The 23255-nt window shown below is 36.3% G+C and overlaps 1 protein-coding gene across 3 annotated transcripts in view; it reads right to left on the reverse strand.

The window, feature by feature from the left end:
• Nucleotides 1-16077: 16077 nt before the first annotated feature.
• ADK (adenosine kinase) overlaps nt 16078-23255 on the reverse strand; it is a 517994-nt gene continuing 510816 nt past the window's right edge. For all 3 annotated transcript variants that reach the window (XM_032839711.1, XM_032839713.1, XM_032839712.1), the window contains one exon: nt 16078-16903. In XM_032839711.1, coding sequence (XP_032695602.1) covers nt 16779-16903 — 125 coding nt within the window. In that variant the 3' untranslated portion in view covers nt 16078-16778. The remainder of the gene's footprint in view (nt 16904-23255) is intronic.

The following is a 23255-nucleotide window of genomic DNA, read 5'->3' on the forward strand; positions in this document are numbered from 1 at the left end:
TAAATCATGCTGAAGCAACTGGATACTGACATACAGAAAATGAAGTTGGACCCCTACCTCACTACTGTACAAACAAATTGACTCAAAACACTTGTAGACTTAAGTATAAGAGGTGAAACTATAAAACACTTAGAAGCAAATTAAGATGTATTTATGACCTTGGGTGAGGCAATGGATTCTTGGATATGACACCAAAAGCACAAGTGAAAAATGGATAAAAAAATAGATAAACTAGGCTCATCAAAATTAGAAACTTTTGTGCTACAAATAATACCACCAAGGAAATGAAAAAACAACCTAAAAAAGGGGAGGAAATATTTGAGGATAATATATCTGTAAAGGAATCCATCTGGAATATATAGAAAACACTTACAACTTAACAGTAACGAGACAACACAATTTTTAAAAAATGAACTATAAGGGCACCTAGTTGTCTCAGTCGGAAGAGCATGTGGCTCTTGATCCTGGGTTTGTGAGCCTGATGTTGGGTGTAGAAATTACATAAATAAGTAAACTTAAGAAAAGTGAATTAAAGATTTGAAAATACATTCATCCCAAGAAGATGAAAGCTGAAAGCACACAAAAAGAAGTCCAACATCATTAGTCATTTGGGAATGCAAATCAAAACCATAATGAGATACCACTTGACATCTACTAGGATGGCTATAACAACAACAACAACAACAACAACAAGAAGACCCAAAACAACAACAGCCAGAAAATAAAAATGTTGTTGAGGGTGTGGAGAGATTGGAGATCTTGTACATTGCTGGGAGGAATGTAAAGTGGTTTGGCTACTATAGAAAACAGTTTGGTGGTATTTCAAAAAGAAATTGGACAATTACCAGATGACCCTGCAATTCCACTTCCAAGTATATACCCAAAAGATTGAAAACAGGGACTTAAACAGATACTTGTATGATAATAATCATTCCACAGTAGCCAAAAGGTGGAAAAAATTCAAATGTCCATCAAGAGATGAATAGATAGGGACACCTGGTTGGCTCAGTCGATTGGGTGGCTACCTTTTGCTCAGGTCATGATCCTGGAATCCTGGGGTACTGGGATCGAGTTCTGCATCGGGCTCCTTGCTCAGTGAAGGGCCTGCTTCTCCCTCTGCCTGTGGCTCCCCTGCTTGTGCTTTCAATCTCTTTCTCTGACAAAAAAAAAAAAAAAAAAAGAGAGAGATGAGTGACTAAACAAAATGTGGTATATAAACACAGTGGAATAGTATTCAGCCATAAAAAGGAATGACATTCTGATACAGGCTATATATACCATGGATAAACTTTGAAAACATTATGCTAAGTCAAAGAAGCCAGAAATAAAAAGAAAATAATGTTTGATTCCACCTATATGAAATACCTAGAAATTAATAGCAATAAAAAGTAGATGACAGGTGTCCAGGGATGGAATTTTATTGCTTAAAGGGTATAGAGTTTCTACTTGGAGTGATGGTAAATTTTGGAAATAGATAATGGTCATGGTCACACAACATTGTGAATGTAATTAGAGCTGCTAAGTTGTATACTTGAAATAGCATCTATTTTACCACCACACACACAAAACATAATGAGATACCACTTCACATTCACTAGGATGGATATAATAAAACAGATAAGGGATAACAAGTGTTGGCAAGGATGTGTAGAAATTGGACCCTTAATACACTTCTGGTGGGAATGTAAAACTGTGGTTGTTTTGGAAAACAGTTTTTCAGTTCCTTGAAAAGTAAAACACAGAGTTTACATATGATTCAACAATTCCATTCCTGTATAGCTCTCCAAGAGAAATGAAAACATATGTCCACATAAAATTTTGTACACAGATGTCCATAGCAGCATTCCTCATAGTAGCCGAAAAGTGGGAACAACCTCAGTGTCTATCAATTGATGAATAAATAAATAAAATGTGCTGTGTCTTTATGACATAATATTATTTGGCAACTGGAAGGAGTGGAGGGCTGGGGCATGCCACAGTATAGATGAACCTTGAAAACATGCTAAGTAAAGAAGCTAGTCAAAGAAGACCAAGGTGTGTATCATTCTGTTACCATATGCTGAGAATAAGCAAGTCTGGAGAGAAAGAAAGTAGATTAGGGTTGCTTAGGGTCAAAGGAAGTGGTAATAGGGGAGATGGGGATTGGCTGCTAATAACTACAGGGTTTCTTCCTGGGGGTACAAAAATGATCTGTAGATTGCAGTGATTGTTGGACAACCCTGTGAACTAGCTAAAAAATATTGAATTGTACTCATTCCAATGGGTAAGCAATATGGTTTGTAAATTATGTCTTATAAAGCTGTTAAAGAATCACGTGTCATTTATATGTGTCATTTGTATTTCTGAACCCCATTCTGTTCCGTTTGTCTCTCTTGAAGCAGAAGTCACACTGTTTTACTTACTGTGGCTTTATAATATATCTGGAATCAGATAATGTAAACCCCCTAACTCTGATCTTCTTTTTCATCCATAGATCAATTTGGGGACAAGTGGTCTCTTCACATTGCTGAGTCTTTTGACCTGTGAAGAAGGTAAATCTTTTTACTTATTTAGACCTTCTTTAATTTGTCTTGGCAGAATTTTGTAGTTTCCAGTGTAGAGGACTTTCACGTATTTTATCAGATTTATCCCTAAGTATTTCATATTTTAAAAAAATAACTTTTTGATGATTTTTAAAAGATTTTACCCATTTATTTGACAGAGAGAGTGAGAGAAAAAGAGTGAGAGAGAGAACACATGCAAGGGAACAATAGAGGTTGCCGCAGAGGGAGAGGGAGAAGCAGGCTCCCCACAGAGCAGGGGGCCTGATGCGGGGTTCGATCCCAGAACCCTGACATTATGACCTGAGCCAAAAACCAAGAGTTGCTTAACTGACTTCATGAGCCACCCAGGAGCCCTGAGGAAGTTCCTTTCTATTCTAAGTTTGCTGAGAGGTGTTTTTAGTGTGTCCAGAATCAGGAATGGGTACTGGATTTTATCAAATGTTTTTTTCTTCTATATCTATTTAGATGATCATATTTTTTAATAGTTTGTTAATATGGTGAATTACATTGATTGATTTTGAATGTTAAACCAAATTTTGTATTCCTATGATAAACCTCACTTGGTTATAATGTACTAATCTTTTAAAAAATTGTTGGATTCGATTTGCTGAAAATATTTTTTGAATTTTTTTAATCAATGTTCATGAAGGATACTAGTTTGTTATTTGTTTTCAATGTCATTATCTGCTTTTGGCAGTAGCCTCACAGAATGAGTTGGGAAGAAGTCTGCTGTCTTCATTTTTTTTTTTTTTTGGAAGAGTATATGCAGAATTGTATTCTTTCTTTTCACATGTTTGATAGAATTCATGAGGGAGCCATATAGGCCTGGGGTTTTCTTTGTGTGAAGGTTTTTTTAGACTACAAATTCAATTTCTCTAACATATAGATGGCGATTCATGTAATGTTTTTATTTGTTTCAAAGTAATTTTTATTGAGGTATCATTCACAAATCACAAAATTCACCTTTTAAAGTGTAAAATGCAGTGATTTAAAAAAATATATTCAGTTTGTGCAACCACTTCTGTTTCCTAATTCCAGAATATTACCATCACCCCAAGAAGAAATTCTATAACCATGAGCTCCCCGTTCCTCTATTTTCCTAGTCCCTGGCAACCACCAATCTATTCTCTGGCTTTATGATTCAGATTATTACCAATTTAATTTCAATAGTATCTAAAACCTTTGTTCCTATGTAGCTTTGTCCTCTTTTCTTTATTTTTATTTTCTATGTTATTCTCACAAACTATATCTTACACATTGCATGCCCATCAACATATGCATATATATATATATATATAATCATTGCTTTATGTAGTTATCTTTTTTTTTGAAGTGAAAACAGGGTTTATCGTATAGTGTAATGGATAGAGTATAGCAGACACAGTGTCTGGGAGACTTGGAAAGGAGAAGACAGTGAGTCTGGTCTCTCTGTCATGTGGGGTTAGGGATTTATATTGGAAAGGGGTCCAGCATCCATATTCCTTCAGGAATTCAGGGTAGGGTATAGTCCAATCAAAGGCAAGTGTCTAGTGAATAAAAGTTTTGATTTCATAAACCACTGATACTCGTAAATTACTGGTATTGATGTCAGCATTGTCCCAGGTTGGTTTGAAGCTAACATTCTAGAGCATGTTTGGGATCTGGTTCTTAGACATCATCAGGGGCTTGTTGGTCTTTTGGAGCAGCAACCTGAAATCTTCCTCAGGTTCACAGGTGTAGGTGGATGTTTCTTCCATGGGATCCTGAGACACCTGACTGGCTCAGTCAGCAGAGAGACTCCCAACCTCTGGGTTGTGAGTTCAAGCCCCATGCTGGGTGAAGAGATTACTTAAAAATAAAAGCTGCTGGCTGTTTGTCAGAAGTCCCAAGGATTTCTTAGCTGCAGCAGTGTCCAGGACGAGTAACGTCCAGTGAGTTAAAGCATCTTTCCAACCATGCCAACTGTCAGGGAGGAAGATCTTCCTCTGCCCTGTGGTCCTTCTAGCTGGATTTAGAATAAAATTGATATGAGACAGATTAACTGGAGAAAATCAAATTTAATAGGCATAGCTAGAAGGAATCCACACAGACTTGAAATTCCATATACAGTTATCTTTTAAATCCAATTGGATGAGTCACAATAAAAATACGTGATTTAAAAAAATACTTACCCATGAATTTACCCAGTATTCTTTATTTCTTTGTGTGGATTCAAGCTATTGGCTAGTGTCCTTTCATTTCAGCCTGAAGGACACAGTATATCTTTCAGGACAGGTCAGCCAGCAATGAACACCCTAAACTTTTGTTTGTCCATGAGTATCTCAATTTCACCTTCAATTCTGAAGGATAGTTTTGCTAGAGTCCTGGCTAATTTTTCTTTTTTTTTTCCTGTCAGCACTTTGAATATGTTATCCATAGCTTTTTAAATTTTTAATATTTATTTTTTTAGTGCAGTTTTAGGTTCACAGAAAAATTGAATAGAAAGCACAGGGAATTACCATATACCCCCGCTCCCCTCCATGCCTAGCCTCCCCCGCTATGAATAGTCCACACAAGAGTGGTACATTTTTACAACTGATGAGCCTACATTGACATGTCATTGTCACCCAAGTCCATATTTTACATTAGAGCTCACTCTTGGTGTGGTACATTCTAAGGATTTGAACAAGAATAAGTGACATGTATCCATTATTATAGTATCATACAGAATAGTTTCACCTTCCTAAATATGCTCTGTGCTCTGCTTATTCATGCCACCCCCCTTCAACCTTTGGTGACCACTGATCTTTGTTTTTATTTAAGTAAGCCTTACCCCCAACGTGCGGCTTGAACTCACGACCTTGAGGTAAAGAGTTGCGTGCTCTTCTGAGTTAGCCGAGCACCCCTGGCAACCATGGATCTTTTTATTCTTGCCTTAGTTTTGTCTTTTCCAAAATGTCATATAATTGGAATCATATAGTTTGTAGCCTTTTTGGATTGGCTTCTTTCAGTTAGTAATATACATTTAAGCTTCTTGCATATCTTCTCATGGCTTGACAGTTTCTTTCTTTTTAGCACGAATATTATTCCATTGTCTGGATGTACCACAGTTTGTTTTTCATCCACCTATTGAAGGACATCTTGGTTGGTTCTGACTTTCGGCAATTGTGAATAAAGCTGCTATAAACATATGTGTGTAGGTTTTAGTGTGGACATAAGTTTTCAGTTTTTTGAGGTGGATACCAAGGTGTGTGATTGCTGGATCAATATGGTAAGAGCATGTTTAGTTTTCTAAGAAATGGCCAAACTATCTTCAAAAGTGGTTGCACTATTTTGTATACCTACCAGCAATGAATGAGAGTTCTCGTTGCTCCAAATTCTCAGTAGCATTTTGTGTTGTTGGTGTTCTGGGTTTTGGTCTTTTTTTTTTTTTTTAAAGACTTTATTTATTTATTTGACAGAGAGAGACACAGCGAAAGAGGGAAAACAGCAGGGGGAGTGAGAGAGACGGAAGCAGGCTTCCTGCTGAGCAGGGAGCCCAAGGTGGGGCTCAATCCCAGGACCCTGGGATCATGACCTGAGCTGAAGACAGTGGCTTAACCGACTGAGCCACCTAGGTGCCCCAGTTTTGACCTTTTTAACTGGTGTGAAGTTGTTTTAATTTATAATTCTCTCATGTGACGTTGAACTTCTTTTCATATAATTAATTTTCATTTGTATAACTTATTCAGTGAGATGTCTGTTAAGGTCTTTGGTCCATTTTTAATCAAGGTGTTTTCTTATTGTTGAATTTTAAGAGCTCTTTGTATATTTTTGTATAACAATCCTTTATCAGATATGTTTTTTGCAAATATTTGCTCCTAATCTGTGGCTTGTATTCTCACTTTCCTGACTCATTATCTTTTGGCTTTCCTGATTTCTGATGAGAAATCAGTTGTTAATCTTATTGAGGATTCCTGGTATGTGAGAGTCTCTTCTTTTTTTGCTGCTATCAGGATTTTTTTTGGTCTGTCTTTTGACAGTTTGACTTAATATGTTTGATTGTCAGTCTCTTTGAGTTTATCCTACTTGGACTTTTTGATCTTACTGGGTGTGTAGATTTATGTTTGCCATCAAATTTGAGGAGATTTCAGCCATCATTTCTTCAAATATTCTTTCTCCCTTTTCTCCCCTCCTGGGATTCCTATTATGCATATGGTGGTATACTTGATGGTATACCATAGGTCTTCATTTGTCTTCCTATTCTTTCTGCTCCTCAGATTAGATAATCTCAGTTCACCTACCTTCAAGGTCTCTGATTCTTTCTTCTGCTTACTCAAATCTGTTGTTGAGTGAATACATTTGAGTTATTGCAATTTTCAACTTCTTTTTTACAAAAGATTTTATGGTTAAGTAATCTTTTTACCCAGTGTGGGGCTCAAACTCACAATCCCAAGATTAAGGGTCACATAATCTATTGGCTGAGCCTGCCAGGTGCCCCTATTTAATTCCTTTTTATATTTTCTATCTCCTCATTGATATTCTGTATTTGGCAAGACATGATGCTTTCCTTTAGATGTGTTTTCTTTCAGCTGTTTGAACATAGTTAAACTGGCTGATTTAAAGTCTTTCTCTAAGTCCAATGTCTGGGCTTCCTCAGAGACAGTTTTATTTTGGTTGCTTGCTATACTTTCTTCTTTCTTGCATTCCTCTGAGTGTGGGAGATGGGATTAAGTCTAGGTAAAATGCAATGAAGTTCACCCTTCTCAAGATGTAGCCATTTAAAAATTTGATTATAGTTGAAGGATGCAGCCATTTTTGTTAAAAAAGTGCTCCCCAGAAAGGGGAACCCTCCTATATGGTTGATGGGAATGCAAGCTGGTGCAGCCACTCTGGAAAACAGCATGGAGTTTCCTCAAAAAATTGAAACTAGAGCTACCCTACGACCCAGCAATTGCACTACTGGATATTTACCCTAAAGATACAAACATAGTGATCTGAAGGGGCACGTACACCCAAATGTTTATAGCAGCAATGTCCACAATAGCCAAACTATGGAAAGAACCTGGATGCCCATCAATAGACGAATGGATAAAGAAGATGTGGTATATATACAATGGAATACTACGCAACCATCAAAAGAAATGAAATCTTGCCATTTGCAACGATGTGGATGGAACTAGAGGGTATTATGATGAGCAAAATAAGTCAATCAGAGAAAGACAATTATCATATGATCTCCCTGGATATGAGGAAGTTGAGAGGCAACATGGGGAGTTTGGGGGTAGAAAAGGAATAAATGAAACAAGATGGGATCGGGAAGAAGACAAACCATAAAAGACCCTTAACCTCACAAAACAAACTGAGGGTTCCCGGGGGGTGGGGTGTATGGAGAGGGTGGTTGTGTTAGGGACATTGGGGAGGGTATGTGCTATGGTGAGTGCTGTGAAGTGTGTAAACCTGGCAATTCACAGACCTGTACCCCTGGGGCTAATAATATGTTATATGTTAATTTAAAAAAAAGTGCTCCCCAAGTTCCTTCAAGTTTTTTTATTACTGTCCAGAATTATGAAAAAGTTGATTCTCACAGTTTTTGCTAGTTTTTAGTTGCTCTTATAGAGAAGTGGACTTTCGGCATTCCTTACTTGGTTATTTTCACTGATGCCTCTCTTCTAAGTCTTTAAAATAGGCTTCTGTTACACTTGTAGCCCTCCTCTTCCAACTAGCTACATTTCAAGGGCTCAATAGCCACATGGGGCTAGTAGCTACCACAGTGGATAGTCTAGGCCTATAAGAATCTATTCATCACAGTTATTTAAAAAATATAAATGAGAAACAAGGTCTCTAATCTAATTGCTTTCTCATACCTGGGACAGAATTGATTTCATGGCAAGGTAAGTATTCTATGAACTATAGAAACCACCACCTCTTAAGTACTTTACTTAATACCAGATAACATTTGAAGACTTACATGTATTAGTGCTTTTATTCTTTACAAGAAGCTAATGGGATAGGTATTATTGTGCTTTAAAGAAGCAGAAAACAAAACACCAATAAGTTAAGCAACTTACCCAATGTCTCACCACTAAAAGTGGTAGAGTCAGGATTCAAACCTTGAAAGTCTGGTTTAAGCCCATGCTGTTAACCACCACTGTATGCTACTTAGCAGACCTTAAAGAAGGAATTCAGAGAAACTTATTTTGACCAAAGGAGAACAGGGTGGGGAAGAAATGCCCTTATACAGAATATTAGAAACATAATAAAGTCCAAAACACACTTGCAAGGAAAAAAACCTCACATTTTTATTGAGTGCTATCTACCGGCACCTAGCACGTAACTTGACACTTAATAAGCAATGCATGTCTATTGAATGAATGAATGACTCCTGCACATTTATACATTGCGCTAGTTTTTATTTTTTTTATTTTCATTTTTTTAAGATTTTATTTGTTTGACAGAGATCACAAGTAGGTAGAGAGGCAGGCAGAGAGAGAGGAGGAAGCAGGCTCCCTGATGTGGGGCTCAATCCCAGGACCCTGGGATCATGACCCGAGCCGAAGACAGAGGCTTTAACCCACTGAGCCACCCAGGTGCCCCACATTGAGCTAGTTTTTAAAAAATGTCTCACAGGAAGTCATTTTAAAGAGCGGAAACTGAAGCTCAGCCTGGTGTAATAATTTTCCCCCTTAGTTGCTAGCTGGTGCAGGGATTAGACTAGAGCCCAGTTCTCAAATTGTAGTTTCATCATAGCTTTTTCTGGCCTGAGAAAGTATCAAAAAGTTACAAGGGATAAAAGCTTGCACCATATCACACAATCATGCTTCATTTATATGCACTTAGATTATGTGGTTGTGATGGGGAGAGAAGGTGGTCCAGCTATGGCGCCTACCCTTTTCTCTGAGAATGAGGATAAATAGGAAAGAAAAGAAGGTTCCAGTGCAGAGAATGTGATCAGAAATACAGGCAGATGATATAAACAATTATCACTGTCCTGGGCATCTAAAGCCCCTGGTGATTTTGCCATCTCTGTCTTTAACTCGCCACGGGGATCTGCAGAAATGGGAGAGGCCTTCACTGAGCAAACATTTATTCAGCATTCACTATGTGGCAGTGGATAGTCCTACCTTAGAAGGCATATACATCAGTAAACAATTATATATTATGATTGTATAAGCTACAGTAAGGTACATATAAGGAAATATGCAATGTATTTAAGAGAAAGGACAGAGCAGCAATTAACCTGGGGGGTTTAGAGAAAACCTTATTTAAAGGACCTGACTTTTGGGCTGGATCTACAACTGAGTTGCCGCAGAAGGAAAACAGTAATCCAGATAGAGGCATGAGCATAGCTTTATGTTTGGGCAGGAGTCAGTGTTACAAAGAGAGATGACATTAGGGAGGCTGTTAAAGTGGTTAAATGGTGGATGGTCAAGGAGTTTAAACAGGCTTGTGGGGGTGGACGCTTCTTGACACTGAAGAGAGCAGAAGGTTTTAAACAGATGAGGTAGACAACTGAAATACTTACCACCCTTCGGGACCCATGCAACCATTCTGTTTTTCACTTTAAGTACAGTGTTCAAACGTTACATCAGATATCCAACTTTATTACAAAGTATGCTTTGTGTTAGATGATTTTGCCCAAGACTAGGTTACTGTAGGTGTCCTGAGTACACTGAAGGGGGGCGAGGCTAAGCTATGATGTTCAGTAGGTTAGGTTTATTACATGTATTTTCGACTTAAGGTATTTTCAACTTCTGAGGAGTTCATTGGGATGTAATTCCATTTTAAGTGGAGGAAGATCTGTGTATGATTTTGTATTATGTATTGTTTTATCTTCTTCCTGAGGTGCTATTGATCAAGTTTCATAGGCTTTCCTAAATACTTTACATTTTTCCCAATGTTAGGAAAAATTTCAGCCATATGGAAATGTTGAGAAGCAAACATCCATTTACTACCTAGATTCCACAATTCATATTTTGCTGTATTTGCTATCTATTCATCCCTCTTTCCATGCATCTTATTTTTTGATGCACTTCACTGTAGTTGAAGAAACCAATGCTGTTGGCATGCATATCATTCTATAGTTTGCTATTTGCTTAGGGTTCTTTGTGTGTGTGATTAAATAATCATGGAACTTATGTAGTACATTCTCTGAGATTTTTTTTTTTAAGATTTTATTTATTTATTTGACAGAGAGAGATCACAAGCAGGCAGAGAGGCAGGCAGAGAGAGGGAGGAAGCAGGCTCACTGCTGAGCAGAGAGCCCGATGTGGGACTCGAGTCCAGGACTCTGGGATCATGACCAGAGCCGAAGGCAGAGGCCTTAACCCACTGAGCCACTCAGGCGCCCCCATTCTCTGAGTTTTGACGAATACATACAACCCCTATTATGACATAAAACATCATGGTCTGCTTACAAATTTCCCTCATTTCCCCTCCCAGTTTCTACTTCTTTCTCCCACAAAGTCAATCCTTGGTCTGATTTACTCACTATAGGTTGGTTTTGTCTGTTCTAGAACTTTATATGGAAACTTAGAGTCTGTGCTCTTTCATGTCTGGCTTCTTTCACTCAGTAAAATCTTTTTGAGATTGATCCATGTTGTTTCATCAGTAGCTAATTTCTTTCTTTTGCTGAGTATTATTCCCATTGTTTGAATATACCAGCTTTTATCTGTTCTCCTGCTGTTGGACAACTACCCTGTTTCCAGTTTCTGGCAACAATGAATAAAACTGCTATAAATAGTCTAATACAAGTCTTTTTGTGGACATATGCTTTCATTTCTCTTGGGTAAATACCAGAGTGGAATGGCTGGCTGAAAGAATAGGTGTGTTTAATTTTATAAGAAACTTCCAGGCCTTTTTCCAAAATGGTTGTTCCATTTTACACTTCCACTAGTGATGTTGCTTCACATCCTAACATTTGGTGTTGTCGTTAAATTTTAGTCATTCTAGTACAGAACTAACTCACTGAAATTTTAATGTTCATTTCTCTACAACTAATGATACTGAATACTTTATCTTGTGCTTATTGTCCATTCATGTATTTTCTTTTGGAGATCATCTGTCTTTTCAATGTTAACTTGTAGGAGTTTTTGACCTTTTCTAAATATAAGTTGTCAAAGTATATGTACAGTGTATATTTTATCCTGGCCTGTGGCTTGTTTATTCATATTCTTAATGGTGTCTTGACGAATAATAAGAAATTAAAAATTTTTTGGAGTTGTTTACCAATATTTTTTCTTTTGTGGTCAGTGCTTTCAAAGCCCTCTCCAAGAAACTTTTGCCTACCCCCAAGCCGTGAAAATATTCTCATACGTCTTCTTCTAAAACCATAATAATTTTGATTTTTATTTATGGCCATGATCCATCTCTAACTTTTATTATGGTATGAGGTAAGGTTCATTTTTTCCTCATACAGATATCAAATTGTTGCAGCATTGTCTGTTGAAAAGACTTTCCTTTCCCCACTGCATTGCTTTGGTACCTTTGTAAAATATCAAACTACTTTGTATTTAAGTTTATTTAACTATTTATTTATTTTTATTTATTTATTTAAAAAAATTTTTTTAATTTATTTGACAGACAGAGAACACAAGTAGATAGAGAGGCAGGCAGAGAGAGGAAGGAAAGCAGGCTCCCTGCTGAGCAGAGAGCCCGATGCGGGGCTCGATCCCAGGACCCTGGGATCATGACCTGAGCTGAAAGCAGAGGCTTTAACCCACTGAGCCACCCAGGAGCCCTATTTAACTATTTATAAAATGTTTTTACATATATATTTTCTTAACATTCTCTCACTGGGGGTGGATAAGTTTTCCTCATTTTACAGTTGACAAAACTAAGGTTCAGAGAAGTTCAAGAACTTGTCCGAGGAGATACAAAGCTGGGCCTAGAACATAGAACTACTACTGAATCATTAAAAAAAAAGTTTACATTTTAAACCTGTTTTATCTAATGGAAATATTACCAAATGGACAATTTTTCTGAAGGTGAGGTAGTTAACAGAAATGATTAAGTGCAATTTCAACATTGGTGGTAGTTTTAGACTGCCAGCCAAACACATGCCTCCTTTGTAGACTTATGTATGTCTACATTATGCACCTTTGTTTTCAAAGGGTAAAAAACTATAATGCTTGCTTTGCATGCAGAATTTGGTAAGAATAACAGCTTTTACCTCTGCCTTTGGCTCAGGTCATGATGCCAGGGTCCTGGGATCGAGCCCCACATTAGGCTCTCTGCTCAGCAGGAGTCTGCTTCCTCCTCTCTCTCTCTGTCTGCCTCTCTGCCTGCTTGTGATATCTGTCAAATAAATAAATAAAATCTTAAAAAAAAAAGAATAATAGCTTTTAGTTAAAGTTCCTTGGACTTTAGTTAAGATAAGGAATGTATTTCCCTCACCCTGATCCAAGAAAAAAAAAAAAAAGTCTTACTCTTTGATTTTTTTCAGAAAAATAAAGCAGTATTTAAAGGTACATATCATGAAGTCCAGTCTAGTGATACATGATCAATAGTTTTGAAATAAGAAAGTTTCTCATCAGAAAGAATAGAAAGGCTTACTAGTGTCCCTGCTACTTGACATTCTGTAGTACTTTTAATATGATAAAGATACCCTAGTGCTCAAAGTAATTGTTCTTGAGAGACAAAGCTGTAGGACTTACACTTCCCGATTTCAAAACTTACTCAAATCTCCAATAATTGAAACAGTATGGATTGGTACAAGACAGACATATAGTCCAATGGAATGGAACTGAGAGTCCAGAAACTGAACCTTACACTTAAGGCCAACTGATTTTTTTTTTTTTTAAAGATGTTATTTATTTATTTATTTGACAGAAAGAGACACAGTGAGAGAGGGAACCCAAGCAGGGGGAGTCGGAGAGGGAGAAGCAGGCTTCCCACTGAGCAGGGAGCCCGATGTGGGGCTCAATTCCAGGACCCTGGGATCATGACCTGATCCAAAGGCAGACACTTAACAACTGAGCCACCCAGGTGCCCCACAGCCAGCTGATTTTTGACAAAGGTGCCAGACAATTCAATGATGGAGAAAGTAGTCTTTTCAATAAGGTGCTGGGATAACTGGGATATCCACATGCAAGAAAATTAATTTAGACTCACTACCTCACATACATACAAGAATAAACTTAAAATGGATCAAAGATTTAAATGTAAGAGTCAAAACTAGAAATCTTTTAGAAGAAAACACCGGTGTTATTCTTTGTGATCTTGGATTAGGTGAATGATTTCTTAAATATGAAGCCAATAGCACAAATAACAAAAGAAAAAATAAACAAATTGACTTCATACAAATTAAAAACATTTGTGCTTCAAGGAACACCACCAAGAAAGTAAAAACAACCCAGAGAATGGAAGAACAAATTTATAAATCATATACCTGATGAGACATATCTAGAATATATAAAAGAACTCTTAGAACTCAATAATGAAAGGACAAATCACTCAATAAAGAATGGGCAAGGGAGGGGCACTTGGGTGGCTCAGTAGGTTGAGTGTCTGACTCTAAGTTTAGGCTCAGGTCATGATCTTGGGGTTGTGAAATTAAGCCCTGTGTGGGGCTCCATGCTCAGCGTGGAGTCTGCTTAAGATTCTTTCTCTCCCTCTGCTCCTCCCCCAGCTTGTATGCTCTCACTCTCTCTAAAACAAACAAATAATTTTTAAAAAGATTTTATTTGTTTATTTGAGAGAGAGCGCAAGTGAGAGAGATCACAGATGGGAGATGGAGAGGGAGAAGCAGACTCGCCCCTGAGCTGACAGCCCAATGTGGGGCTCAATCCCAGGACCCCAAGGTCATTACCTGAGCTGAAGGCAGACACTTACCCAACTGAGCCAACAGGCACCGCTAAAATAAATAAATCTTTAAAAAGATAAAAATAGGGCACTTGGGTGGCTCAGTGGGTTAAGCCTCTGCCTTTGGCTTGGGTCATGATCTCAGGGTCCTGGGATTGAGTCCCGCATCGGGCTCTCTGCTCAGCAGAGAGCCTGCTTCCCTCTCTCTCTCCCTGCCTGCCTCTCTGCCTACTTGTGATCTTTGTCTGTCAAATAAATAAAATCTTTAAAAAAAAAGATAAAAATAATAAAAATGGGCAAGGGATATGAATAGACTTGTCTCCACAGAAAAAATACAAATGGTCAATAAGCACATAAAAAAGATGTTCAGTATCATTAGTCAGTGGGGAAATGCAAATCAAAACCATAATGAAATAACACTTCATACCCACCAAAATGGCTACAATCAGATAATAGCAAACACTGGGAATGGTGTGGAGAAACTGAACCCTCAAACCTTGTGGTGAGAAAGTAAAATGGTGCAGTCTCTTTAGAAAATGTTTGGAGTTTCTCAAAAAACTTTAACATTGGGTTACCATGTCACTTAGCAATTCCCTTCTAGGTATATACATCAAAGAACTGAAAACATATCCACATAAAAAACTTTTACATGAATGCTCAAAGCAACACTATTCATAATAGCCAAAAACGTGCTAACAACCCCAAAATCTGTCAACCGATGAATGGATAAATAGAGTCTGGTATATCTATACAATATTATTTGGCAAATAAAAAAAGTACTGATATATGCTCTAAGATGGGTGAATCTTGAAAACATGCTAAGTGAAAGAAGCCAGACACAAAAGAACACACATTATATGACTCCATTTTTATGCATGTCCAGAATAGGCAAATCGATAAAGACAGAAAATAGATTAGTTGTTGCTAGGGGATGGGGAGTGTAGTTAACTGGGAGATGCAGTATTTCTTTTTGGGGTGATTAAAAATAGTGATGGATATACAATTTCGTGAATACACTAAAAAAAACCAACAAATTGTATGAATTATATCTTAATTAAGAAAAGAAAAAGACAAGCAAGTATAGCATACCTTAAAGTTTCCCAAAACATAATAAACAAAAACCTGAACAGTTTTCTATGGTTTGAATTCAGTTTTATAAATGTTACCTTTTCCTTTTTTTTTTTTTTTAAAGATTTTATTTATTGATTCATTTGAGAGAGAGAGAGAGCACGTGTGTAAATGGTGGGAGGAGCAGAGGGAGATGGAGAATGGGGGTAAGAATCTCAAGCAGGCTCTGTGCACGGAGCCTGATGCAGGGCTCCAGGCCAGGCTCGATCTCATCACCCTGAGCCGAAACCCAACAGTCGGACTAAGCCACCCAGGTGCCCCACCTTTTAATTCTTCAACAATAATAATCATAATGATAAAAGTAGCAGTTGCTTATTAAGCACTTACTAGGCATGTAGCATGCATTTTATACTTGGTATTCTCTCAAATCATCCCAATGATCTTGTACATGGAATTATTATCCCATTTTATGGAAAGGAAATTGAAGATAAAAGAGGCTGAGTAATTTGCGCAAGGTTATATGAAGGTAATTAAGGACTCCAGAGGTTCTATTATACAATTCCATTTTAAAACAGTGACTTACTGGTCTCAAATACTAAGTTATTTTTCAATGTGTTATGTTGTTCTTTCTATCACCATCAATGAATTAGATATCATTGTGGGGCCTAATATTAAACAATGATCTTACATCCTTAGTTTATTGAGTACAGAACAAAGACAGAAAAAATTCCCCATATGACAAGTTTTTATTTGTATCAAATCACAGAGTACCATAGGTAAATAGAAGATTATAATTTGAATGTTGTAATAGAATATAATTTGGCAAATTATTTAATTATCCAAAGTTTATTACACGTTTGAATATGTGCTAAAGAGATTATCTGGCATAACTTGGCAAGATATATATTTCTGTACCTTATTTGACCATTTATCATTTATATGTGGTACACATATATGTATATATGCATATACACACATACATATATATACATACACACACTCCTAAATTAAATAAACTTGTATAAAAGCTGAAGATTGATGTGTTAGAATTAATTCCTGTTTAAAAATCTATTATATTAAATTGCATCTGCATTCAAAGCAGAAATGTAAAAAAACTGATCAATTTGCTAAATACGCATGAATTTACAAAGTAACTGAAAATGAAATAAAAATTTCCATTGAAATGTTATATTCCTGTCTAATCAACATTTAAGTGGCACTATCAAACTATGGAAATAGACATTACTCTTTTAGGTTGTTGAGAGAATAAAGATTCTACTGAGCATTACTGTATTCCCTAAATTAAGAATGAATATTATTATGGTAGGAAAAGATGGCAGATAATTTTCTTCTTTATTAATATGGGAATTCTCAGGAAGCAATCAAGGCAGTGACTATACTCCTGGGCTTGGGTTTCCTGCGCTTCTATCAGTGGAAGTCTGGCTTCTCAGGAAACGTGCAGCCAGTCCGCCTAATTATGACGCTTGCGGCATAGTGGCCAGCACGGATGCATTCAGTCAGGGGCTTGTCAGAGACCAGCTGAGACAAAAAACCTGGAACACAGACAAAAGGGAAGAACGTGAGTATTGCATAACAGCATGAGAAACGTCATTTTGGGTCAGGCCAAAAATCAGTCCATGTACTTATCCCTCTCTTCAGTGCTGATAGTTAAGTGTTAAACCTCAAGTCTTAGAAAGTTCTTGCACCATACATCATGAGCTTCCCTCAATACATCTTTTAAAGAGCTCAAGTTGGGACATAACAACTCATCATCCAGGCATTTCTAGTCTTTGTACGCCTAAAGCATCATCACACTTTCTTTTAGTTTTGAGATTAAGATGTTGTGAGTAAGAAGTACTGGCTAAAGAATATTATGTTGGGTTTTTACAGCTGAGAAGGAGGTATTAGTTATCCCTCTCTCCGTCTCTCTGGATTCCTTATGTGTTGTTATTCCTAGCACACTGCTTTTGGACAAAATTCTATCATCTGAATGTCTCTCCAAGTACAGATTTGAGAGCTGAAGAATTACAAAGTAACTTACATCTCCCTTTTACTCCCAGAAGCAACAGTGAAATGATTTCTATAGTCAAACACCATGGACCAACTTGACGTTTAAAATAAATAAAGTAGATAAAGTAGAAAACGGTGTTGAGGACTTTGGTTTCTGACCAAGATGAAATAAAAGGAACCACAATTACCCTTCCTCCAGAAACAACTAAAATAAGGACAAAATAAATGAAACAAAAATTTTCAAATACTGTAAAAGATCCATGAAAGAAGGGAAACAAATGGGATAAATGGTAAAATTGCTCTAGTTTACCTCCTAGAGAGTTACCAGGCTACAACACAAGGAGCAACAACTTAGGCAGAGCTTAACAGTCTCAGTGAGTTGAAGAGATGGATTTGGGAGTCTGAGTAGGACAAAATTAAACATGTAGGCAGAATGATCAGCAAAAAAGAGAGAGAAGACATAAGTTACCAGTACTGGGAATAAGAGCAGTGCTGTCACTACAGAATCTACATTCACTGAAAGAATAATAAAGAGGGGCGCCTGGGTGGCTCAGTGGGTTAAGCCTCTGGTCATGATCTCAGGGTCATGGGATCCAGTCCCGCATTGGGCTCTCTGCTCAGTGGGGAGCCTGCTACCCCCTGTCTCTCTGTTTGCCTCTCTGCCTACTTGTGATCTCTCTCTCTGTGTGTCAAATAAATAAATAAAATCTTAAAAAAAAGAATAATAAAGAAACATTAACAACTTTATGCCAACAGATTTGGTAAGTTAGAGGAATTGGACAAATTCCTGCAAAGACACAAAACATGAAAGCTCAAGCTCAGGAAGAAATAGATAACCTGAGTAGCTTTGTATCTTTTAAATATATTGATTTTTACAGTTAAAAAGCTTCCCATAAAGACAATTCCAGGCCCAGGTGGTGTCACTGGTGAATTCTACCCAATATTTAAGCAGTAAAAATAATATCAATGCTATACAATAGCCTTTTCAAAAAGCTGAAAACTGAAAATACTTACTAACTTATTCCTTGAGGCCAGCATTACTCTGATACCAAAATAAAAAAAAAGATGCAAATACTTTAAAGAAAATTTTAGCAAATCCAATCCAATAGTATATTTTAAAGGATAACAAATTATTATCAGGTGGGGTTTATTCTAGGAATGCAAGGTTGGTTTAACATTCAAAAATTAATCAGTGTAATTTAGCATCACTAACAAAACCACAAGATCACCTAATGCAAGAAGAAAAGCATCTGACAAAATTCAACATACATATCTAATAACAACTTTAAGCAACCTAGGAATAGAAGGGAGCTTCCTCAACCTGATAAAGGGCATTTATAAAACTTACAGTTAAAATTATTCTTAATAACTCTTAATGGTGGATGATGGAATGTTTTTCCCTTAAAATCAAGAAAATGTTTGTTCTTAAACACTGTACTGGACACTTTAGCCAGTGCAATAAGGCAAACAAAAGAAATAAATAAAAGGTATCAAGTGCTCACCTTGGCTGATTCCAATATTTATGTGGAAATGCAAAAGACTAAGATTAGTCAGACACACCTTTGAAAAACAAGACTACTTGAGTTAAAACTTATTATAGAACTAAAATAATCAAGACACTATGCTATTGGCATAAAGAAAAACAAATAGATCAATGCAACCAAAGAAAGAGTTCAGAAATAAATCTACTTCTATATCATCAATTGATTTTTGACAAAAGTATCAAAGCAACCCAATGGAGAAAAGATAATCTTTTAAACAAATGGTCTTGGTACAGCTGGATGGCATATTTGAAAAAAAAAAAACAAAAACAAAACCAAAAAACAAAACCACAATACAATAACAAAACCACTTCAACCCTTACCCACATCATCTACAGAAATTAACTTGAAATGGATCACAGACCTAAATGTAAGAGCTAAAACTATAAAATTCTGAGAAGGAAACATAGAAAATCTTAAGTGATTTTGAATTTGTCAAAAATCTCTTAAGTAAGACATAAAAGTACAAACTTTTACCAAGGAAAAAATAACTGGACTTTGCCAAATTAACTAATTCTACACCTCAATAATAAGAAACAACCCAATCAAAAATGATTTCACAAGAGCTGAACTAACATTTTAGCAAAGATAAACAAATGCCAAATAAGCTCAGGAAAAGATGTTCAACGCCATTACTCATCAGAGAAATGCAAATTAAAGCCACAGGTAGATACTACTGCTAACCCACTAGAATGGCTAAAATTAAAAAGACTGACCATAATAAGTGTTGACAAGGGTCTGGGTCATTTGGAACTCTCCTATGCTAGTAATGGGAATATAAAATGATAGTACCACTTTGAAAACCGTATGTCAGTGTCTTAAAAAGTCAAACATACCTTTACCATATGATCCAGTCATTCTATTTCTACACATTAAACTCAAGGTAAATGAAAGCATATATTCACATCAAAGATTTGTAGTGAATGTTCACAGCAGCTTTATTTATAATATCCCCAAACTGCAAATGATCCAAATGTGGATGAGAAGAGGAAGGAAGCCAGGATTACAAAAGAGCATGGGAGTAGTGGATATGTCTACAGTGATGGTTTCATGGATGTATGGATGCCTATGTTAACATCTGCACAACTATATACTTTAAATATGTGCAGTTTATTGTTTATCAGTTATAGTAAAATAAAACTGTAAAAGAAAAAAAAGGGAAAAAAGTGTTGTAGTTACAAGTAAGACAGTTCAAGAGCAGAAGAATCTAGGGCTACTTTTCCTCTAGGGCAACGTGAGCTGCTAAGCAGTACTCAAATACTCAGAAGAACAGATAACGAGAAACTGTTCTGTAGCTGGACTTCTAGGCTGTTCCCTAGGCCCTGGCAGCCTGCGGGGGGTGCAGATTAATTGAGAAGCTGTGGTATAATGACCTGTAGAGAGCATTAGAAGAGATTTATGTCCTTTTTTCTCTACTATTCTGACCACACAAGCTTTTTCACTGTCAGATTTGGGGAATGCTCTATACCTAGTAAAATAAGTATTCCCAACCAAATAATAAAATTAATTTGGTTAATGGAGTGATATATTTTGAAGACCTTTGCTTATAATGTGAAATCACTCCCTCAAGAGGTTTAGCAAGAGTATTTTATCATTGGGTTTTCAGGTATCAGTCAAAGGTCAATATTAACTTTCAGCCAAACTGTGAGACTAAAATGCTCAGCCCACACAGTGAATGGAGCAGACGCCAAATTCAGAGTCAGATCAGCTTACAATGGAAACACGTCTATGAGAAGCCTTATATGCAACATCTGTTTTCCTCATTCCTTCTGGTATGATCTTTGTGAGAAAAAGAAAAGCTTATGTTTATGAAATATTTCTGTGAAGCACAAGCACCAGCATCCTCTTTCTAAGAGAAGAGCTAGCTGATGTCTGAAGTGAAGTACTCAGAAGAGACATTTGCTTTGACAAGTGGAAAGCCTGAATGCAGAAAAAAGCTAAGACCTCTGCCCCAGGTGAATAAGTTTTCAATAATGTATTCTGAAAAACCGACTGAGACAAACTACAGATGTTACATAATCAATTGTAAGTGGAACCTTCATAAAGTAGGGGATGTGAATCTTAAAGGTTCTATAAAATGCTTTAAACAAAGGGAGCTTATATTTTAAGAATCACAGGGAGTCCTATTGTAACATGAATAAATATTCTAAGATAATATTTTATTGTGTAAAAGATATATAACATAGCTACCATTTTAAGTGTGCAATTCATGATATTAATATCATTTTGCTAAGTTGTGTAATTGTCACTTTTATCAATTTCCAGAACTTTTTCATTGCTTCAACGGAAACTCCATATTCTTTAAACAATAACTCTCTACTCCTCTACACTTCTGGCTCTGGCAACTGCTATTCTAGTTTCTGTCTCTAGGAATTATGAGTAAGATCACATAATATTTGTCCTTTTATGTCTGGCTTAGTTGACTCACTGTAATGTTTCTCAATATAATTTTTAAATTAGAATTTTTAATTCCTAGCTGACCTAAAATGTATTTTAAATAAAATGCTTTATTTGGAAATAATTTCAAATTCAAAGAAAAGTTGTGAGAATAAAAATGTGAAAAAATCCACATATCCTTTACCTAGATGCACTTATTTTTAATGTTTTGCTTCTTTGGTACACATAGACGCTCTCTTTTTACAGGTTTTTGCTATATTTGAGAGCAAGTTGCATTTATTATGCTTCTTTACCTTTAAATACATCCGTTTCCTTCCTGAGGATAAGGCTATTCTCTTATATAACCATAGTCATTAACTTCAGTAACACTGTTAGAATACCATTATCTAATTTTACTATCCATATCCTAGTTTTGTCAATGATCCAATAATGTTCTTTTCTTTTAAGGAGTCATTTTTATCTTTAAGTAATCTCTACACCCAACATGGGGTTCAAACTCACAATCCCGAGATCAAAAGTTGCATGCTTTACTGCCTGAGCCAGACAGACATTTGCAAATGATGTTCTTTATAGCACTTTTTTCCTTCCAGGATAGAATCTAGTGTAGGATTTGTTATGTTTTTGGTTTTCTATACTTTCGGACATTTCCTCAGACTTTCTTTGGCTTTTGTGACAGGGACTTTTTTTTTTTTTTTTTTTTTTTTTGTGTGACAAGGACATTTTTGAAGCATATAGTCTTCCCCTAGTTCCTACTTAAGAGAATGATTCTCATTTTGGGCTTGTCTGATATTTCCTCATGATTTAATTCAGATTATGCATTTCTGGCCAGAATACTAAAATAATTACATTGTGTCCTTCTCAGGGTATCACATTCAGAGGCACATTATGTTCAATTGCTAGTCACTGGTAATGTTCATCTGATTACTTGGTTATAGTTTCCAATGCTTTGCAGTCACAAAGACAGCTACAATGGATGAACTTTTGGATATATATCTTTGTGTTGCTGAGGGGTGATGCATCTTCAGGATAAATTTCTAGAAGTAGAATTTTGGGGCCGAAGAGTAGATACATAAATACTTTTATTAGATATTGCCAAATCCCCTTTCATAGAAGTTGAACGACTTTGTATTTCCACTAGTAAAGTTTAAGAGTGCTCATTTCCCCACAACCTCACCAATAGAGTATACTGTCAAGCTTTTGAATTTTTGCCAATGAAGGTTCGGAATTATATCTCAATGTAATTTTAATTTGCATTTTCTTATTATGAGTGAGACTAAATATTTTAAATGTTAAAGAACAAATCTGGTTTGTTCTTATCTTTCACCTACTCTTCTAAAAGATTTTTGGTCTTCCTCTATTTTTAAAAGTTATTTGTATTTGGGGGATATTATTCTAATGAAGTAGTTTTTTTTAGGTAGGGAAAATATCAACAGTAGCAATTTGCTATTAATATATACAAATACTATGTCAGCAAGGAAACAAAGTGATTATTCATATCTTCTTCACTAAATGTGGTGAATTTTTAAAAAGTATGGTTGGCACACACTATAACAGATAAATATGGCTTGCAGATATATATCAAAAAAGAAGTTTGCTCTCTTTTAGTAAAGATTTTGGGTCTGTCAGGAATTCAACAAGAAAAATCTTAAATGACTGACTTGGAATGTGTGTGCTCAACATGAAAAAGTCGCTTTGGAGCCCTTTTTGTTGGTGCTTTTTTCCTGGTTCCTATGGTCCTCATCAGTATATTATCTTGCAAACGAAGGCTAAATTCTACATCTATGCCTTCCCAACATAGTCAAAAGAATAGAAACAGGAGGAATAACACTGGAGAACAAGAAACATCAACACAGGTTACCAATCAGGAACTCCTAAGAGTGAATGATTTAGCTTTTCTGGTTGTCATAAAATAAGAAAGCCATGCCACACAGAGTTTTGTGAACTTGCAAGAATTGAG

This window comes from Lontra canadensis, unplaced genomic scaffold (assembly GCF_010015895.1).
Source record: "Lontra canadensis isolate GAN:19392208 unplaced genomic scaffold, GSC_riverotter_1.0 scaffold3, whole genome shotgun sequence".
Taxonomy (NCBI): domain Eukaryota; kingdom Metazoa; phylum Chordata; class Mammalia; order Carnivora; family Mustelidae; genus Lontra; species Lontra canadensis.